Source organism: Phocoena phocoena, chromosome 2 (assembly GCF_963924675.1).
Source record: "Phocoena phocoena chromosome 2, mPhoPho1.1, whole genome shotgun sequence".
NCBI lineage: Eukaryota > Metazoa > Chordata > Mammalia > Artiodactyla > Phocoenidae > Phocoena > Phocoena phocoena.
The window spans coordinates 137,312,455-137,332,802 of record NC_089220.1 but is presented as its reverse complement, the minus strand read 5'-3'; the positions used below and the strand labels follow the sequence as shown (position 1 = coordinate 137,332,802).

Sequence of the window (20,348 nt, the reverse complement as noted above, 5' to 3'; positions counted from 1 at the left end):
ACATGACCTGTTGTGACAATAGGAAGAGGTGGCGTTTTTGGAATTAAGAACACATGACCTGCTAAAATGCAGTCATATAAAAACCTCATGCACCCCTCAACTCTCTGTGTCTGTCTGGGTGTATATTTGCAGGTGGAATACCTTCCAGAGCCTGTTGATTTAGTGGAATAATAAAGCTGAGAAGGGTCACCCAGGATGATAAGAATATAACTGTACTCACACTCATTGCCTGGGAGTTTTGAAGGATTTGTAGGACTGAGAGATTCTATAACTGAGTTCAAACCCAATGTCTCATCATTTCACTGCCTTGTCTCTCTTCCTAGGGCATCTATGTCTTCATCATTGCACATTGCCTATGGGTCACATTTGGAATTAGAATCTAATTCATTCTGCTTGTGGCCAGGCACCGCCCTGTGCATTTCACATACATATTTGTAACCCCCCGGGCCTCCAAGGGAAGTAAAATTATCCTTATTATACAGTGGAAAGCCTGAGTTCAGGGGGTGACATCACTTGTGTGTGTACCCACACCTGGTTGCTGGCAGAACAAGAGGTGAAACTTAGGATTTGCTTATTCCCTTTACCATGCTCAGGGCAATTACACCTTTCTCTTTGCTCCTCAAGCAAGAAAGATAGTCTCATCCTCATTAGAAGAGGAAACAAGGCCCCTAAGGCGTTGAATTAGTTGACTATGGTGAGAGTCCAGAGCCTAAAAATCATATCTCCTGACTCCTAAGCCAGCTGGTGTGCTTGGGGGATGATAGGAACAGGGAGATCCCCAAAGAATTCATCAATGCACAAAGTTTCTGCCATAAATTGACCTTAGTCTCAGTTCTTCCACTGATCTTGTCATATCTAAAGCAGCTCTACTCTGACTGGAGTAGACGACAGAGCTTTGAGCTGAGAATTACCATGTGTGCTGTAGTGCATTGCTTGCGGAGCATCGCTTAAGGACAAGTGTCTTGCTTCCGGTCTGATGAAATAAAGTCAAGAGTGTAAGGTTCCTAATTCCGATTCCAAGTGTTGCTACACTTCCTTTAAGGGCTGCAGGATGCTCTTCTGGGCTTGTTCTGAAAACATCACCTGCTCTCCCACACCTACTCCTTTTCAGGTGCTCTGCAGTGTTGCCAATGGTCCTGTGATCAGTCACGCTGGAGAGCCCTGGGGCTGCCTAGACCCCACCTCCTCTCCCACCTCCCACATTTAATGAGATGCAAAATGCCTGATTTGCATAAGATACCTTTGCATTTCTCTGGCATCCATCTCCTTGATTCTCCTTTCATGATCCCAGCCCTAACTGACCACTGTCCACCTGTGCCTCAGTCACCCTTTAACCCAGGGGTCTGCACGCTCTAACATGCGGGCCTGGTCTAGCCCACCACCTGCTTTTTTGGACAGCTCAGGAACTAAGAATCATTTTATTTTCAAATGATAGGAAAATATCAAGAGAACTATCATCTTTTGTAACACGTGAAAATAATATGAAATTCAAATTTCAGTGTCCATAAATGAAGTTTATGGGAACACAGCCACACTCATTCATTACCTACTGTCCGTGGCAGCTTTTACGTGATGCTGGCAGAGTTGCATAGTTGCAACAGAGACCGTATGGCCTGGAAAGCCAGAAATACTTACTATCTGGCCCTTGACAGAAAATGCTTGCAGGCCCCTGCCCTACCTCACCACTCATTCCCTCTGTCACATTTATCCGAACTCATCCATTGCTCAAGCTCCTGAGCTCCTTCAACATCTGCCCCAAGCTAATCTCCATTTATTTCCCAATAGGACCTCCTTGCACTCCTCAGACGTATCTTATACCTCCCCACTAAGACCATCACTCAAGTAGTTCTTTCTGCCGGAAGTAACTTTTCCTTCCCATCTTCTCAGCAATCTTCTCTCTCTCATAGATGTAGAGAACAAACTTATGGTTACCAATGGGGGAAGGAGGGGTGGGATGAATTGGGAGATTGGGATTGACATATATACACTACTATGTATAAAACAGATAACCAAGGAGAACCTACTGTATAGCACAGGGAACTCTACTCAATGCTCTGTGGTGACCTAAATGGCAAGATATCTAAAAAATGGTGGTTATATGTATACGTAGAACTGACTCACTTTGCTGCACGGCAGAAACTAACACAACTTTGTAAAGCGAATATACTCCAATAAAAATTAATTTAAAAAAAAAGAAAAAAAGCCTCAGCAAATGCAATCTGCTCTGAGGAGGTCGTCTCCCACTCTAGTTAATTCCTCGGAAGGCCCTAATGCTCTTCCGGTCCTGCTTTTAAGGCATGAGGTCATTTCTATTACACCTGGCTGTTTCAGCCAAGGTCCCTAAGGGCGGAGGTGACCCACAGCTGTCACCTAGAGTTGCTAAGTGCAGGCTGAGTGTGTCTGCCTGAGCAGGGGCTCCCTGTCCCTGAGACTACTTCCCCAGGTGTGTAACTCCTGTAAATTTATAAGACTTGTTCTCCCAAGCCTATGTGACATTGTTTTGAAAGTGGGAAACAGGATTCAACATTTAGAAATTGATTTTTAACATTAAGTAGAAAGATCATGGTCATTCACTGATACGTCACTGAATCTAAATCTCATATCCATGTATCCACCTATACCATATCTATTGATCCCTCATCAGTCTTTGTTTATCTGTCTGTCTGTGTTCAGCTATCTGTCCATCAATTTCTAAATTCTTTCCACAGTGCAGCCCAAGTACCGTCCCTTGATTGGGGGTGTCACAGTTTTATAAGATTACCCACAAAAAGTGCCCAACACTGCTTTCCTAATGTCCCCTGCTGAGCTGGTTCCCCATTTCTCCCTTATTCCTGCTGTGTTCCAGCCAAATTATACTGTGCTTCTCTGGAAAAAAAAAAAAACAACCCTGTTTTTAGTTTCCTAGGGCTGCTCTAACAAAGTACGACAAACTTGCCATATTAAAACAATAGAAATTTATTGTCTCACATTTCTGGAGGCCAGAAATCCAAGAGCAAGTTGTCGGCAGGGCCATGCTCCCTCTGAAAGCACTAAGAAAATATCTGTTGTGTGTGTATCTCCTAGATTCTGGTATTTTGCTAGCAATCTTGGGCATTCCTTGTAGATGCATCACCTGAGTCTCTGCCTTCGGGTTCACGTGGCATTCTTAGTGTGTGTGTGTGTGTGTGTGTGTGTGTGTGTGTGTGTGTGTGTATCTGTGTGTCCAAATTTCCCATTATAAGGACAGTCATATTAGATTAGAGCCTACCCTAGTAACCTCATCTTTTTTTTTTTTTTATTGAAGTACAATTGATTGACAGTGTTAATGATTTCATCTTAACTTGATCATCTGCAAAGATAATGTTTCCAAATAAGGTCACATTCTGAAGTAGCGGAGTTATCTTTTGCAGGGGCACAAATCAACCCATAACAATCCCCCACTTGTTATACTTCACCCATGCTTCTCCCACCATTTGCAATGCCCCCCACGCATTTCTGCCTAGTGACCATCTTTCCCACCCCCTCTCCTCCTCGCATGGGATTGCTCCCCCACTGAAGTCCCACAGCTCTGGGTGGGTACCTTTCTCTCAACACTTGCTAGAGTAGATCCCACATTATAATAATTTATTTTAGGATCCTGGTTGACTGTACACTTCTTTTTCTTTTTTTGCTCGTGGAAAATTGCTACTCAGATATTTGCAAAAATTATTGCTAGGTAAGCTTAGAAAGGTCTAACCTTCACGTACATGGCACTGGATTTTAAGTTTCTCTGGGGTAGTCACTGGGTTTTACTCATCTTGGTATTCCCCTTCCCACCTCTGAACATAGTGCCCGTGAGCACAGGAGGCCCCTCAATACGTGTTGGCAATTTGGAGATTTGGAGCACAATGAAAGCAGGTATTTGAATCTGCATTTGCTGGTGTCTGTCATTGCAAAGTGCTGATGCTTTCTGACCTGTATAGCATCTATCTACTACTCTTAATGTGGTTCCTAGCTAGACCATGACACCGCCACTGCCCAAAATGAATGAGTCTTTTTGTGTGTGTGTCTCTGTGTGTATGATGCTTCCCTCTAGTTAAAGAGAACAAACCCCAAGAAAGGTTAAGAACCATTGCTCTATAGAGACACATGGTGGGACCCTTCTTGTCTGTCTTCTTTTCATCTTTCCCTTCACCATTATTTTCAATACCTTCATCATTATCACTAATCATAGGAATTCCAAGTCAGAAAAGCAACTCATAGGTTTATATTCTTTAATTGTTAGGGCTATAAATTTAGAATGTGCCAGCTACTTGATCCTATTAGCCATACCCTACTCTAAGATAATCTGCTTAAAATTTATACCACTCAGGGATTTGGACTTTATTGATTACATTTCCTGCTAGATTCAGGCCTTTGCCTTTTGCTCATTGGAGCCTAAACAAAATGGCCATGACCCTGAGGAAAGTCAGGCACCCTGGGATAGCAGATAGATTGAGGACTTGGGTTCTGGGAGAGCCACATGATCAAGAAGGAGGCATTGATGTTAAGATAATTTTTTTTCTCTTTCCTTACCTAACAGAGTTATTGTAAGGTTAACATAATCATTTAAAGTTTTGGAAGAAGAAATGCTTTGTAAATGCCAAGATACTATAGTAGAACTTCAAAATAATGTGGCATATTGTTATACAGATTCACACACACACACACACACACACACACACACGAGTCATACCACACGGTTCTAAAAAATAAGTTTTCTATTCTCTAAAATGCTAGTCTATCAGGTGAGAAATAGAGGGAGCTGTTGGAAGTGCTTCCTGATTTGGTTTCAGTATAGCAGGGGGGTTAATATAGCACAATTCAATATAGCACAAGAGCTGGAATGAGAAAGCCTAGATTCAAGATGGCGCTGCATCTTATTCACAGGGCAACTTGACATGAGTTACCGAACATCTTCACTCCTTTTTTTCTTCATCCACAAACTAGGGACCATAACAGTTCTCCCCTCATAGGGATGCTGTGAATGTTAGATGAGGAAGTCCATGCACAATACTTCACTCATTGTCTGGGCATGTGTAAATGCTTATAAATACTAGTCGTTAGGTTTTTTTAAAAAATGATCTTACTGAGAAATGAAAAAAATATATCCATGAATAGTTTCACTGTTGTATATTATATTTAAAACAGTTCCAGATAACAGGAGAAGAAATATCACACAGAAAGTCACAATTAACTGCCAAATGACTTATACAGACAGTGAGATTTGAGCTGGTTATTGAAGAATTCATGGGAATTGGATGGGGAAAATAAGTTAGAAGATAAACACTCAGGACAGCACAATACCATGGAAGTGAGGACGGAAACTAAAAACTGTAAGATATGGTCAACTTAGAGTTTATCTAACCAGAGATTGTGTATAGGGGAGGGGTGGGTGACAAGGGCAGAATATCTGGCTGAAAACAGGGTGTGGCAAGACCAGGATGGCAGCCTAAGCCATCTGGGATTCATACAAAGGTACTTTCAATCTGTGTTGGCCCCTGAACACGGTGGTGGATTGGTGAACATGATGTTTTAGTGACATAATTTGACAATGGTGTGTCAGAAAGCTTAACCTAGGGACTGGAATCAGAGGAATATATTACAAAGCCCCAAAACAGTGGCCTTAAAATTGAAATGGGGGTTGAGGAAGCCTAAACCAGTACTTGTTAATCATCTGTTTCATGTGCCAGACTTTGACCTGATGCTTTTTTTTTTTTTTAAATCACAACAGCACCTGCAAGATAGATAATGGTATTTCCAATTTACAGAAAGGGAAATCAAGGCTCTGAGAATTTAGGTAATTTACTTAAGGTTTTAAAGTCACACATACCTGGTAGGTAGTAGAACAGGAATTTGATAGCCAGTCAATCGGTCTCCAGATCTTTCTGCCATGCTTTGCTGAAGTGGGGAATCTAGTAGAAGCATGTGTACATGAGATACTGTAAAACAAGTATTGAAACCTGATGTTTGATTAGATATGGGAAATTAGAAAGACACTGGCAAGAAATGAGGATGGTTCCAATAGTTTGTGCCTAGGTGATTATAAGCATGGTAGAGATTTTAAAGAATTGGCCTATCAAGAAGGGAAATTGTTTGGGATGGGGATTATAGAAATGTTGGGTTTGTGGTTATGATGCACAATAATGGAAATGCCAAGTAGCCAGTTGGCATCATGAGAATGGAATTTAGAAGAAAGGTTTTGGCTGGAGTTAAAGGGTTAGATGTCACACCCCTGGATGTGGACATTAATGATGTACAAGGAGAGAGAGAGAGAGAGAGAGAGAGAGAGAAGATGGCTAGAACAGCATTCCTATACTTTAATCACCTGAGGATTCTGTTAAAATACAGGTTTTGATTCACTAGGTTTGGAGTAAGAGCTTGAGAGTCCTCATTTCTAGCAAGCTCTCAGTTGCTGGTCCAAGAAACACTCTGAGTAACCAAGGGTGAAAGGACTGATCCTTGAGAAACCACCATAGGTACAGGTGGAGGAAAAGAAGCCAACAGAAAGAACAGGAGCGGAAAGGTAGAAAGATGACACAGTATTATAAGTGTCATGGGGGATGTGGGATGGTTGAGATACCACACTCTGTGGAATGACCAAGGTGAAGAGGAATGGAGAAAATCTAGTTATGGAGTAACCATTGGTGATCTTCAAGAGGTCAGTTTCTGTGGAGGGAATAGAACTTGGTTTATGGGAAGTTAAGCATTAACGATCTGTGAGATAGTGGAGTTATAGTTGGAATTGGATCATGCAAAATGTTGGTACCCAAAGGAACTAAGGAAATGGGATGATAGCAGACGGTATGTAAAGTGGAGGACATTGCTCCATCATTTACTAGGTGAGAGACTGGGAATGTAGGCACACATGGATTTGGTACATGAGCACATACCAAAAGATAGAATTGACCATATGTAGATTTCTACAGAAAGGGGAATAGAACAGGATTTATGGAAGATACTGGAGAGATAGGAAATAATTGAGGAAAGAAGTTGGAGATAGGATTGAAGGCACCAGTTAAAGAAAAAAAGAAAATACATCTTTCTCTCATACAGAAATAAAGAAAAGTAATCAGGCTGTGGTCAAGATGGTGCAGTGGGTTCATGCTTTAGTACACCTCCTCTGCTCCAAACACATCGCAGTGACAGAAAAATATAAGAACACATAGCTGGGTCTAAGACCCAGCTATGTGGGCCTAAGAGCAAGATAAGTAACCTGATGAGTCAGAAATAGTACAGAAACAAAAGGTTGATGAGCAGAGGTACATTCATTCTCAGGCTGGGCTCCAAGTCTGGAGGCAAAAAGTAAGGACAGAAATTTAGCTCTCAAGGGTCCTGCACAACTATATGTGGTCCAGATTGTCAAGGGATCAGGGCTAGAGTCACTGCTTGAAGCCATGGGTTGGGGACAGGCTTCCACACTGATGAAAAGAGTCTGAAAAAATAGTGTTGCCAACCCCTATCTGAGAGTACAGCTAATAGGAATCTCTGAACCTAAGGAGGTAGGGGAGAGAGGTAAAGATGTAACCGTGAGATGATGAACTGACTTAAGCCACTCACCTAGCTGAAGACGGTTCTGCTATATCCCATTGCAAATCAGTATGGAAGGGAGAAACTATTCAACATGAGGAATAATAAAGTTATATTATTACCTCATACCAGTCACAGAGTAAGTTATAAATTCTGGTTGAAATTTAGAAGTAGAACTTTTTGTTTTCAGCAGCTTTTTATTTTAAAATGTTATCACCTTTTAGGGGCCCCAGGCCATCATTATAGGATGGGTTTGGAATTGAAGTTCTAAGAGCCTTGGTGGAGGCAGCAATAACAACAACAACACCAAAAACATTAGACAATGATGACTGAGCACAAAAGGAAAAGAGAGAAAAAAAAACTTCCTACTCAAAATAAACTACAATCCAACATTATGAACCATGTAGAAAAAAAAAAACAGTTAACAATAAAGATGTTTGTTATCCTGACTTTTACTCAACAATGATCTGGATATTCTACCCAATGCAATAAGACAAGAAAAGAAATATAAGAATTGTGGAAAGATATACGACCATCTTTTTGTGAATGATATGATCATCCTACATAGAATATCAAAAGGTATTTGTAAAGCTAGAACAAGTTAGAGAGCTCAGCAACGTTACTAATACAAGATCAGTAAACACAAATTAATATATTCCCTAAACACAGTTAGAAAAATTTAACTGAAAACAAATCACACTTACAATAGCAAAAATGAAATAAAACAAAAAAGGCAAAAAAATATAAATTCTACAAAGGATATGCAATATCTTCTAGAAAATACAAGACAATATTAAGAGTATAAAAGAAGAATGAGAAAATGGAGCATATATCTTATTCATAAATAGGAAGAACCAATATAATGAAGATGTTGATTATCCCCCAAGTGTATAAATTAAATACACTCCCAATAAAAATCCCAGCAGGGTTTTTGAAGACACTTGCTTGATAAGCTTATTCTATAATTTATATGAGAGAATGAAAGACAAAGAATAGCCAAGGTATTTTTTTAAAAGAAGGTTGAGGAGATTTGCTCTCATAGACAAAGACAAAAAAACTTATTATAAAGTTCTAGTAATTAAGATGGGGAGACAAATAGGCGAAAGTATAATAATATGTTTTTAGCACTCAGAAAACATACATGTGTATGTATGTAGATATATAGATAAACAAACAAACAGAAAGATGTGTGGCTATGTGTGTATTTTTGATGTGTCATTGCAAATCAGTATGAAAGGGAGAATTTATTCAATAAAACCACATGAGGAAAAATAATCTCATACCAGCCACACAATAAATTATAAATTCTGGGTGAAATTTAAAAGTAGAACTTTTTGCTTTAGATAAGGTTTTTGTTTTAAAATACTTTTAGATATACAGAAACGTTGCAACAAGAATGCAGAGAATTCTCTTATACTTCTCACTCAGTTTTCTCTATTGTAATCATCCTAAATCACCATGACACATTTGTCACAACTAAGAAGCCAGCTTTGGCACGTTATTGTTAACTAAACTCAATACTTCTTTCTGATTTCACCAGTTTTTCCTCAAATGTCCGTTTTCTGTTTCAGAATCCCATCCAGAATACCACATTACATTTAGTAATCATGGTTCTTTAACCTCATCCGATCTGTGACAGTTTCTCAGACTTTCCTTGTCCTTGATTACCTTGACAGTTTTGAGGTCAGATTTTATGCAGAATGCCTCCCAATTTAGTCTTGTTGGCTGGGGTCATGAGTTTTGGGGAGGAAGACCACGGAGATGTGTGCTGCCCTCATCACATCATATCATGCTTATCACATGGCATCACTGAATATGCTAGCCCTGATCGCCTGGCTGAGACCAGGATTCTCCACTGTAAAGTTACGTTTTCCCCTTGCCATACTCTTTGGAAGTAAGCTGATAAACACAGCACACAAGGTGGGGAGTTAAGCTCCATTTCCTTGAGTGAGGAGACGCTACATAAATTTTTGGAATTCTTCTCTAAGAGAGATTGTTAAATATAGTACTTTTGGAGGAAAAGAGTATATCCTTTGACATTGAGGGAGGAGAATCTTAAGATACATATTATAAATAACATAAAGGGAAAGATTAATGCATTTGTCTACGTTAATTTTTTAAAATCTTTAATTTTACCATATACAAAGGTAAAAGATAAACCATAGACTGAGAGAACATAATTCCAATGCATACAGCCAACAAAGAATTTACATGCAGAATAAATAACAAATTCCCACAAATAAAAAAGACCAACTTATATACAATGTATGTATGTATGTATAGATATATATAGTATGTGTATGTATTATATATTACATATTATTATATAATATTATTATATAGGTAATATATATCCACGCATACACACATAATATATATAATGCACACACACGTATAACACACACAACACAATGAAGAAAGTATAGGGAGAGACACTTCACAGAACAGGAAACTCTAATTGAGATGATGTGAACCTCAGCAGTAATCAGGGAAATGCACCTTAAAGCTACAAGAAGATAACATCTGTCACACATCAGTTAATATCATATGTGGAGATACAGGGTATGACGTTCATCCATTTAGTGATCGTAGAAATATGAGTTGGTCCCATCAGTTTGGGGAAACGTTTAGCAATACAGTGAAGGATTTCTACACACTAAATTATAAATGACTAAATGACTAAATTATAAATGACTAAAGTCATTCTTCTGAAACATTTTTTTGTACATAGAAATCACCTGAAGAACTTGTTAAAATGAAGATGTTGATTCACTGAGGTCTAAGAGTCTCCATTTCTACCAAACTCCTAGCTGATGCTGATGCTGGTCTACATGCCCATAGTTTGAGTAACAAGCCTCTAGAGGTCAGCAAACAGTGGCCTGTGGGCCAAGGCCCAGATCTGGTTCCTGTCTGTTTTTATCATTGAAGTTTTATCGGAACACATTTGTTTGTTTCTGTGTTGTCTATGGCTGCTTTCAGACTACAATGACAGAATTTAGTAGCAGCAGCAGAGACCGTATGATTTGTATAAAGCCTAAAATAGTATTTATTATCTGGGCCTTTACAGGAAAAGTTTGCCAACTGCTGCTCTAGAGAAACTCTCCCACATGCACGTATAGAGACTTGTGTAATAATATTTATTGCAACTTTTTTTGGAGTAATGACAGAATGGAAATAAGTGTCAGTTAGTAGAACAGACAGATAATTTATAGTATAGTCACATGATAGACTACATCAGTTACAAGTTACAGAACTACAAGTCTTAATGTGGATAAATCTAGAAAAAACATCCCTTGTTTTAAAATTCAAACTTAGCCAATTTTCTTACAGATATATACCTCTGCAGGCAAATTATTAAAAGATGCCTGGAAATGACCCTCATCTATTTCAGGGCAGTGATTACCTCTGGTGAGGGATTAGGTTAGGGACAGGATCATGGATGCATTCACATGGGCTCACAACCATAGGCGTCATGTATTATTTCTCTCAAAAATTTGGAAAGAAGATATCCAAATGTAATAAATTGTTAATACTGGGTGGTAGGTACACAGTTTTGATAATCTCTACGCTTTCTTATTTCAGACATTTCAAACACTGGAAAAGAATCAAAAGAATCAAAAAGGGGAAAATATGCTGAATATAAAGACAAGTATTTTGAAGTGCAGGGAGGGAGTGAACATAGAGAAAGGTTATTCATACCTGAGGCTCTCTCTCCTCTCAATTAAGCAAGAGATATTCTGGTATTACAAATTGTCCCTTATATAGTTAATTTTGAGAATGGTAAACAGGTTTTACCAGGTGACTAATTTTACTCCATGGCTTGTGAAGTATTTTGATTCTAAGAGGTCACTTCATCCAGGTCCTGGAGTAGAAGGAATTTCCCTTTCTCTGGAACTAACATTTCACTCCTTTGATCCAAGCTCAGCTTATTGTTGGGACAATAGTGATGCCAAGAGCGAAGCTCCCAAGCACATTCCTCCTCCTTTTGAGTGCAAGCCTTGCAGTATTCCTCAGGGAAGAGTCAGGAGAACCTTCAAGATTCCTTCAGGGAAGAGCCTTTGGCTTTCGTCTGAGAATCTCAGTGTTCCATGCCCTTTTATTTCGCTTAGGTGTGGATGCCCTCCCACTGTGACTTCTCCTGGCATGATTCCCCGAGCGAACTCACATTTGGGTTACATTCAGCAGCAGCCTCCTCCCTGAGAGCATCTGCGCACAGCTGGAAGCCGGCTTTGCACGTGGGCCAGGGCAGTCTCATCATTGATTTTCCCAGCAGTATTGAGGCAACTTTACAGGAAAAGGTGCTGCGTACTGAAGCTGGGGATCTCAGCTCAGCACTCTTAGCCATAAAATGTACAAGAGGGACGTTTCAGTTCCAAGTACATTTGCATACCCTATAGAAGCCTTTGTAGCATGTTTGTTGTTGTAAGGATATGGGAATACTTTGAGTCCAATCATACCCCATGAAATTTAACAGCTGTATTGAAAAGTCCTGCTAGCTGGCACTTGGTAACCTTTGGTCAAGTGCCTTCCATGTGTCAAGGAAAGTGGAAGCACAGCCAGCTGATGATACAAATACCCAAAATACCATCTTCTCACCCAACAGTAGCATTATAAGTGGTCTCTAGCATGCTTTCTTCTTGGGAACCTGATTTCTGAACACAATGCCCTCTTACCCATACAGTTCAATTCCTGAACTATCTCCTCTTTCTGAGATAGGTTTATCCCTCTGATGGACGTTTCCAGCCACTATGTATCATTTTTAACCATAACCAGAGGGAGCATAAGTTTGGTCATTATAGGGATAATCAGTGAGGCTTGTTGAGAGGGCATTCCCTGGCCTTTAATGCACAGCCCATAACCTAGTGCTGGCTTTATGTTTATTGTAAAGTTTTCAACTCAAATGCTAAGACAAACCATGCAGGGATTGTAAATAAGTGAAGGGACCAGGTGGAGGATAATAGGGAGTAGTGTGGCATATGGCGAATTAGAGAACACATGCCCTGTCTAAATGGAGTGGCCACCACTTTGCTCTAGCTGATTATCATTGTGCAGAAATGCTGGCCCAACATTGACAGAACTCTTGGATTTTTAAGGGAAGCTAGAAATAGGGATATTTTAAATGTGAAATCTTCCAACTTTTAGATGTTGGCAACTAATTCAAAAAATTTTTAAAAATCACGCTAAAAGGAGACACAACCCAGAGCCACAGATGGCCCATTGGTTAGGTTTGCAACCTCAGAATAACAGAGGAAATGATCTGAGAGCTTTAAGTAAGATCATTTGTGGCCAGCAAGTCTAGGTATTTGGGTCTCACCCGCATGGCTCAGTGCCACAATCTTTTTACTGAATCTGATGGCAGGAAAGAACTTAGATTGAGAGCAATAATAGCCACATCAGGAGGCAAAGGTACAGAACCACGTAACAATAGTCATAACCCGGGATCACTGGGGCTCTTTGATGACCTTCTTCCCATGACCTTAGAGAGGTCACCACACAGGCAGCAAACGAAGCAAGCGACATTTATGAGAGACATTTTCTTTACCATAATGTACCTTTTCCTGTCACTTCTTGCTCACATAGTGACCCAAGGGGAGAGTGCTGGGGAGAGAGCAATTCTGGGCTCCGTACTTGGCCTCCCAGGAGGATTCTCAGATTCTACACTCTTGCTCTAGGTGTGACTATGTTCTGAACAATTGCTCTTCTCTACAAATTCATGATTATCTCTCTTTCATCAGGTTTACTTTTCATCCTTCTTAAGCTGAACTCCCAGAAGTAACATCAAAATGAAGGGGTCAATGTCTAGATAGAGTTTGGGGTTCTTTACTTGGTAGGTCCTAATACACACCAAGTGGTAGGTGTGGCTGGCTAACACTTGCAGAAAATGAGGCAGCATGGGAAAGGGTTGAGCTGGGCACCTACTGGAGGAGGGCAGTGGCGGGGCATGGGGGGCACTCGGCTCCCTGGTAGGGAAGCTGTTAGTGAGGAAGGAACACTCTAGCCCTCCAGCCAGGCCTTGCAGAAGGAGCCGGAGGTAAAGCCCTGCTTCCCCTGGAGAATGTCCCCATCACTGCGGCCTTGACCTCCATTTCTGCCTCCTTTTCCGTACATTGATTTTCAACAAATGGAAGCCATATTGCAAAGCAGTTCATTATAAGGAGTTTAAGGTTATGAAAAACTTGGTTCAATGTTCAATATCAGACTCTGCCACAAAGTGTACTTGGTTTTTTTTTTTTTAATATACATTACTGAGCCTTAGTTTTCCCACATGTAAAATAGAGTTAATAATATCAACTTTTAAAAGATATTGGAGGGACTTCCCTGGTGGTCCAGCGGTTAGGACTCTGCGCTTCCACTGCCAGGGCCTGGGTTCAATCCCTGATCGGGGAACTAAGATCCCGCAAGCTGCGTGGTGCAGCCAAAAAAATAAAATAAAATAAAATGGAGATACTTAATTAACTGTAAACAGTGCCTGGCACCATCACTAACTTATATAGGTCTTTGGATTCCAGGGTGATCAGTGATGCATTGGATGGTAGGGCTATTATAGCTGGGCATTGCTTGAGTCTCCCTTCTTTAGCCCATTCCTGCCCACAGCATGCTTCAAGACATTTCACATCTTCTCACCCCTTGGGGAGTGGTATAGAGGGTGTGGCTAGAATGCCCCCTGACTGGGGTGGGGTACAATGCAGGCTCCCCACCCTGACATCTATCCTGTGGACCCCTCCTGCTCTCACTCTCTCTGGACAAGGATCTCAATTGCTCTGTGCCTCTGATTCCCTATGATTAAGCTACCCATGACCTCAGTGCCAGGACTCCTGTGTATATCAACCTCCCCTTTCTCACAGCCAATGCTATGTAAATGCTAAGCATTTCTGTGATGTAGCAACTTTAAGAGGATGAATGAATACATTTGATGAGGGAATGTTGGGAAATAATCCAATAGGGCTCCATTTGGTATTGGTCCTTTTATCAAGGCCGTAACCCAAACCCACTTTATGGGGTTAGGGAATAAAATTACCATGTCAGATAACAAAAAGGAAGAAGCAGGGACAGAAAGTCAGGCCTTGAGAATCCAAAGTCATATGAGTGTGTAGACAAAAGATGCCAGGGAAGTTCTCACTGGTGGGTGCTGGAAAGCTGGTAGCGCTAGACTTCCAAGGCCAGAGCAAGAGAGTGGGGCTGGGATGAAACCCCGGAGAGGGTGAGATGATTAGGATTTACAAGATTGTCAGAAAAACAGAAAGGTGTGAAGGTCTAGGCCATCCTTTGTGTTGCATGGCCATAGAAGGCAGCCCTTCTCTTGATGCAGTGAATATTAAAGAACTTGCCCTTGAAGATTGAACCGGCTTTTGGCCCAACGGGATTGGCTCCGAAAGCTTTCATCCAATTCTCTGGGTGCTTAGCACCCCCTAGCCTCTTCCTTCACAGCTTCCCTCCCTTCCCAAAACGATCCCAGAGTCTCTGGCTTGCTTCTTAGGAAACATACACCTAGACGGTCCCTGAAGACCAGGCTCTGTTCTGAATTACAGAGGGCCTACAAGTAGCTTTGTGCTGGATGACTCTGGGGACAGCTGTTGACAGATGGAGGAAAAGGTTAGACGTGAGGGTCCATGGGCCACTGAGGGGCGAGGCTTTCTTCAAAAGTATATTTGCTCCTCTTTGGCCTTTCCTCCAGCCATCTCTCCCTTTCCTAGTCCATGTCCATGGTGGTCCCTGTCCCCCCTGCCCTCCCCCGAGCATACGCCTTTTCCTTCCTGCTCCGGGGTTGTTCTGAGTGAAAGGGGGACTAATGGAGGATTTTGGAGCGGTGCCCCTTATGCTATAAGGCTTCAGCGTTTAGAATCTTGGAAAGGCTCCACCTGGGAAAGAGTTCCAGAGAAAACAAACTTCAGATCCAGGCTCGTATGGGAAAAGGCTCATGTTCATGGAGGTGGCTTCAGGGACCTTGTCAGAGGCTTGGCCCCTGCCTTTAATGGATCCGACGTGGAGCCTTCCAGGGCCCACGATGCTGCATGGCCTTCAAGGGAGATTTCACTCACAAGCTATGATACCTCTTTCATAGGACTTAGAGTTGTCAGGTCTCTAGGGAACCACCAGCTTTTGTCGTTCTGTTTACGCCCTAACTGAGGCAAGAACGATTTCAAGGGGCCAAACACCCCATCTCTTCTCCTCTTCATTCCCCCTTGTCATGTTGTTCCCTCTTGGAGAGTAGCTGAATTTCTTTTCTAGGAGAGAAGGGGCCAAAAAGGTATTCTCAAGACCGGTGGGATCATCAGCTCAGTTCATAGGAATCATCCTTCCAGCCCCAGAAATGGCATTGACAAAAGCAGTGATGGGCACAAGTTCAGGATTCCCCTGGGCCAAGAAGAGGGATGGGGGGGTAAGCATGGTAGGGAAAGGTTAGACAGAGTTTATGGTGATCCCCTCATGCAGTTCCTTAATGCCACTGTGTGATACTCAGGGGACCATGTATCTAGATTTTATGCCTAAAATAAAGCAGGTGCCCCTACAGGTAAAGCAGTGTGAGTACAGGAGCTGGGAACACCTGGATTTCTGTTTCTGGCCTTGTGCACTTAAGAAAAGTACTTCCCCATGTCTTTGCACATGGGGCTCAATACTGACCATTAATTCCCCCATGTCTGCCTCTTCTGCCAGGGGTCTTTTCAAACATAGACAATCATGGGATACTAAACTTGAAGGACAATAGAGATCATCTAGTCCCATCAACTCACTATATATATGAGGAACCTGAGGTCCAGAGTGGGGAAGTGTCTTACCCAAGGTCACATGGTGAGTTACCTCCTTTGACGTCTTTGTATGCAGTACAGACCCCCTGTCCCCCTCACCAATTTTAATTCTTAAGATCTTAAGACCTCATGAGTTTCTGTAGGTCCCAGAGGACTCAGGGATGACTAGATGCCTAGTATGGGATTGGTACTAAAATCCCTTAGGTGAGGGAAATATTCCAGGCCAGGTTACTTCACAGAGCCTAGGTGAGGCATCTGGGAGTAGTGAGAGAGGGACCATTGCCTGGAGAGAAACAGTGGAGTCACAGACCCTCTAGGCCAATGGCCTGCCTTCCCTCTGCCTCAGACCCAAGAGAGCCCTTGTCCTGGGTTAGCATAGTGATGCTAGCACAGAAACATCTCATGTTGAAACCAAGTCTCCCTCTAAACATGACCTCATCAGTGAGGAACTTTCCTCCATCTCCACAATCTAACCCCACTCCCTGCAGACGGAGGGCACCCAACATCCAAGATGACTCAACTCTGTTTTGATCGTAATATGCCCTCAGAATGAGGAGGGGAAAGTCTCAGTGCTACCAACTCGATCTCTCCCCATCATAGGCTCAACGTCTAGCTGCCATTACGCTCTTCACATACCTGCACACAGCTTTCCTAAAAAGGTTGGCTTACTCCTATCTTGTCTGCACACGCACGTAAACACCCACGCACTCGTTACAGACATTATTTTATAGACATTATTTTAATCCGGGGTTGACTGAAAAACCTCCTTCTGGAGATTTGATCAGGAACACCCACGTCTCTGGACATCCTAATTCCGTCCATGGCAGGGTGGGGCCAGAGAGGAGCTGAGCTAGCATGGAAGTCCTCCTTGCTTGAGGCTGCCCATGGCTTGATGGCCACCAATGCTACTCCTCCAGGGTATTCCATCCCCTATGAGACTTGGAATTATGGGAAGGCTGAGAGATCAGCCATCATTGCACTGACTGGGTGAAATGAGAGGAAAAAGTGAAGGAGAAGGAGTTTATAGTCTTGGAAGTACAGTGCCCCCAGCCTGGTGCAATCAAAGGTGGTTCACATTATCCCAGCTCCTAGGGTTAGAAATGGCCCTCAGGTATCCCTTAAGAATGTAAGGTCTGGAGAGCATTTTCCTCCCACCCCTTTGCCCCCCAGGGACCCTAGCGATTATGCCCTGTTCCCACCTCCCTCTCAAGCTCATCATCAGGGCCTCCTCCTACTTAGATGAGGCTGCCCCTCCCCTCCTCTTCCAGGACAATCCAAGGCCAAGCCCCCAAATGTTTTGCTCACGTCCCTTCCTCGGTTCAGTGGAGGCTGCAGCAAAAGTGGAGTGTTTCCAGTTTCTCTGACCATGCTTGGTTTTAAGTTAATCCCCTCCTCCTATCCTTCCCTTTTGCTGAGAATTCATTTGGCTGTTCCCAATATATCTGTATCCGTGTCCCGTATCTCTAGTTCTTCCCCTTACCTTTCAAGCTCCCTCTCTGTTTCCCCTTCTAGTTTTGATCTTCTTTGGGGGTTTTGGTTTTTACTTTATTTTGCTTTTTTCTGTTTTTCTGTTTTTTTGTTTTTGTTTTTTATAGGTTTCAGAGAAATTATGTTGAATCCAATAAGCCTTCCCGGACATTCCAAGCCTCTTAACCATGGCATCTATGTTGAGGATGTCAATGTTTATTTCAGCAAAGGACGTCATGGCTTTTAAAAACTCCTTTTAAGCCTCCCTGTTTTGATGTCACCTTGGTAGGCTGGGCCCTCTGAGAGGTTGGAAGCTCTAGGCATTGTTCTGTTTGGATCCGGGGATGCTAAGTAGAAACTACACGAGCCGCCGGTGCCCCTGCATCCTTTATCACCACCAAGACGGGTGTTTGCCCCCATCCGCCACTGGCAGGGTTGCCCTTTCCCTCCAATCATCACTGTGCTCCTTTTTTTTCTGGCCTCCAAGGCAGCTCCTGCCATCATCTTAAGAGCCAATAAAGAGAATTAAAAACCTGTGCACCAGGAACCATCTCTTAAATACACTAGCCATTCTCTTGCTTTCCACAAACAACCCAACCACCACGAGAAAGCCTGATGAAGTCCAGCCGTGCTCCGGCCTCACTTTCCCCGCTTGGAAGCGTGGGGTCTCCCTGGCTCTCCCTAGGATACCAGGCCATCCTCTTAGTGACCTCGTCGCCCTGCAGCCTCCCGTGGGGAAGAACATCTAAGCAGAGGTGGAGACGGCGCGGTGAGAGGAGAGGGAGCCAGGCCCAAGTATTGGCACCAGATTAGGTCTCAGAGGAAAGAATGGAAACCAATCATTTTCTATATATATATGTATTTTTTCTTTTTGGTGGAGAAAACCATACCTTTTTTTTGGACACACTTTCCCCCTACTTCCTCTTCTCTCTGGAACGGCTCACAGTGAGTGGTATTAGAAAACTCCTTGGAGAAGAGGATTTCTCCAGGGCTCCTTCTTGGCCTCTAGATCTGCAGTTCCGACAAGCTTTGGCTGCAGGAGGTCTTGCCCGTGAATTGGGCATCCTGCTAGGACCACAAGGGACCAAGGGAATCAGGGACCAAGGCCCTTCCTGCTGTTCCATGATCCCAGGATTGGCTCTCTTACCCCACTTTTACTTATTCTTGACTCTGAGAACTTTTGGCACCCAATGGAATCACCATTTCAAGGCCAAGATGAACTGAAGGGGAAGAGAAGTAAAAATTGGCCTCCTCCAGCCCCTCTCATGGCTCCAATGGAAGTGTCATCCTGTTCTCTGGTCAATATATGTGTTTACTTTGCTTGCTTTGACTCATGCCTTACTCCATGGCCACCCTCTCCCAAAGAGGGAGGTTTGTTTCCCCCATTTTCAACTTGATCCACTGGGGAGAGGGAAAGGGATGCTTTTCCCCCTGCTTCAACAGGAAAGGTACAGTTGTAGGGCCTGAACCTCTCCCAGATTTGCTGCCATGTTGGCTGAGTGGACTTCGGGCTTGGCCTAGTTCCCCCCAACCCACCCATGGTGCCTCCGTTGTAGGGGGTCAGCACAGGCTGCCCCCTTGAGGGTGGAGCATGGAAGAGGGGGCCAACCGTGGGGAGATCGTAGGACAAAATGGTGGTGGTTTTAATCCACTAAGTTTTGGAGTGATGACACAGTAACAGATAACAGATTCTCTGCCTTGGGAAATTTCCCTGGGGGCTAGGATTCCCACTTAGGGTTTTAGGTCCTGAGTCCTGTGGGTGGTGGTTCTTCACGTCGGGTTCCCAGCCTGATTCTGCAGACACCTCCATGGGCTTTAAAAATGCACAGCTTTCCAAGTTCTTGCCCAGTATCTGGGGTGGCCTCCCGGGCGCCTGAATGTTCAGAGTATCACACGGGGATTCAGCTTCTCTCAAGGGCCTAGAAGTGTGTTTATTTAGCCCCTCCCAGCTCCCCGCCATCCTGCTCCCCATTGCTTCATGTCTGGCTATTCCCCATTGTGTCCTGCCAACCCTTTGGGCCAGGGCCCCCTCCTGAGTGTGGCTTTAAGGAGTAAGCTTGAGGATGATGTTTTTTAATTATTGTAAATCATTACCTCATTTCCAGCCTCCCAGGCTCCATCCATCCCAGCATCTTTTATTCTGCCATTTTCTTCACCTTGTGCTATGACCGTGGGGCGTTTGTGTTTCCGCAGAGACATATAGGAGTGTTCAGTGTATAGTTTCTTAATAAACACTTTATTTTCTAATGAAATGACTGGATCAGACCTCTTATTTGGCAATTTTGCAAAGAATATTAAAGATACGTAGAAATTTCAGGCTACCCTGTTTTTTAATTCCCCCCAATTTTACTATTACTCTTTTAAAGGAGTTTCTTAGCCAAGTCCTGTTTGCAAAGGATTTTACAATCTGTTCCATTGGTTGCTTTCACTGAGACCCCTCCAGATACAGACTGAGTCCATACAGTGAAGGGTTTCCTCATCTTACTGAGAAAGAATTAGAGGCACAGAGGGTTGAATGGTTCGCTCAGGGTCACACAAGAACAAGAGACAGAAGCCAGGTTCAAACCTGACTCTTTCAGATACAACTCAGGTTACTGAGACCCTTGT

At 42.9% G+C, this 20,348-nt stretch overlaps 1 protein-coding gene across 7 annotated transcripts in view; it reads left to right on the top strand.

The window, feature by feature from the left end:
• NTRK3 (neurotrophic receptor tyrosine kinase 3) overlaps nucleotides 1–20,348 on the top strand; it is a 378,355-nt gene that overhangs the window by 265,170 nt on the left and 92,837 nt on the right. For 2 of the 7 annotated variants that reach the window (XM_065871978.1, XM_065871977.1), the window contains 2 exons: nucleotides 16,183–16,317; nucleotides 17,870–17,988. The exons of 4 other annotated variants lie outside the window; for them this stretch is intronic. In XM_065871978.1, coding sequence (XP_065728050.1) covers nucleotides 16,183–16,317; nucleotides 17,870–17,988 — 254 coding nt within the window. Of the gene's footprint in view, nucleotides 1–16,182; nucleotides 16,318–17,869; nucleotides 17,989–20,348 lie in introns of those variants that run through there. One more of the 7 variants, XM_065871979.1, reaches the window with a different exon arrangement.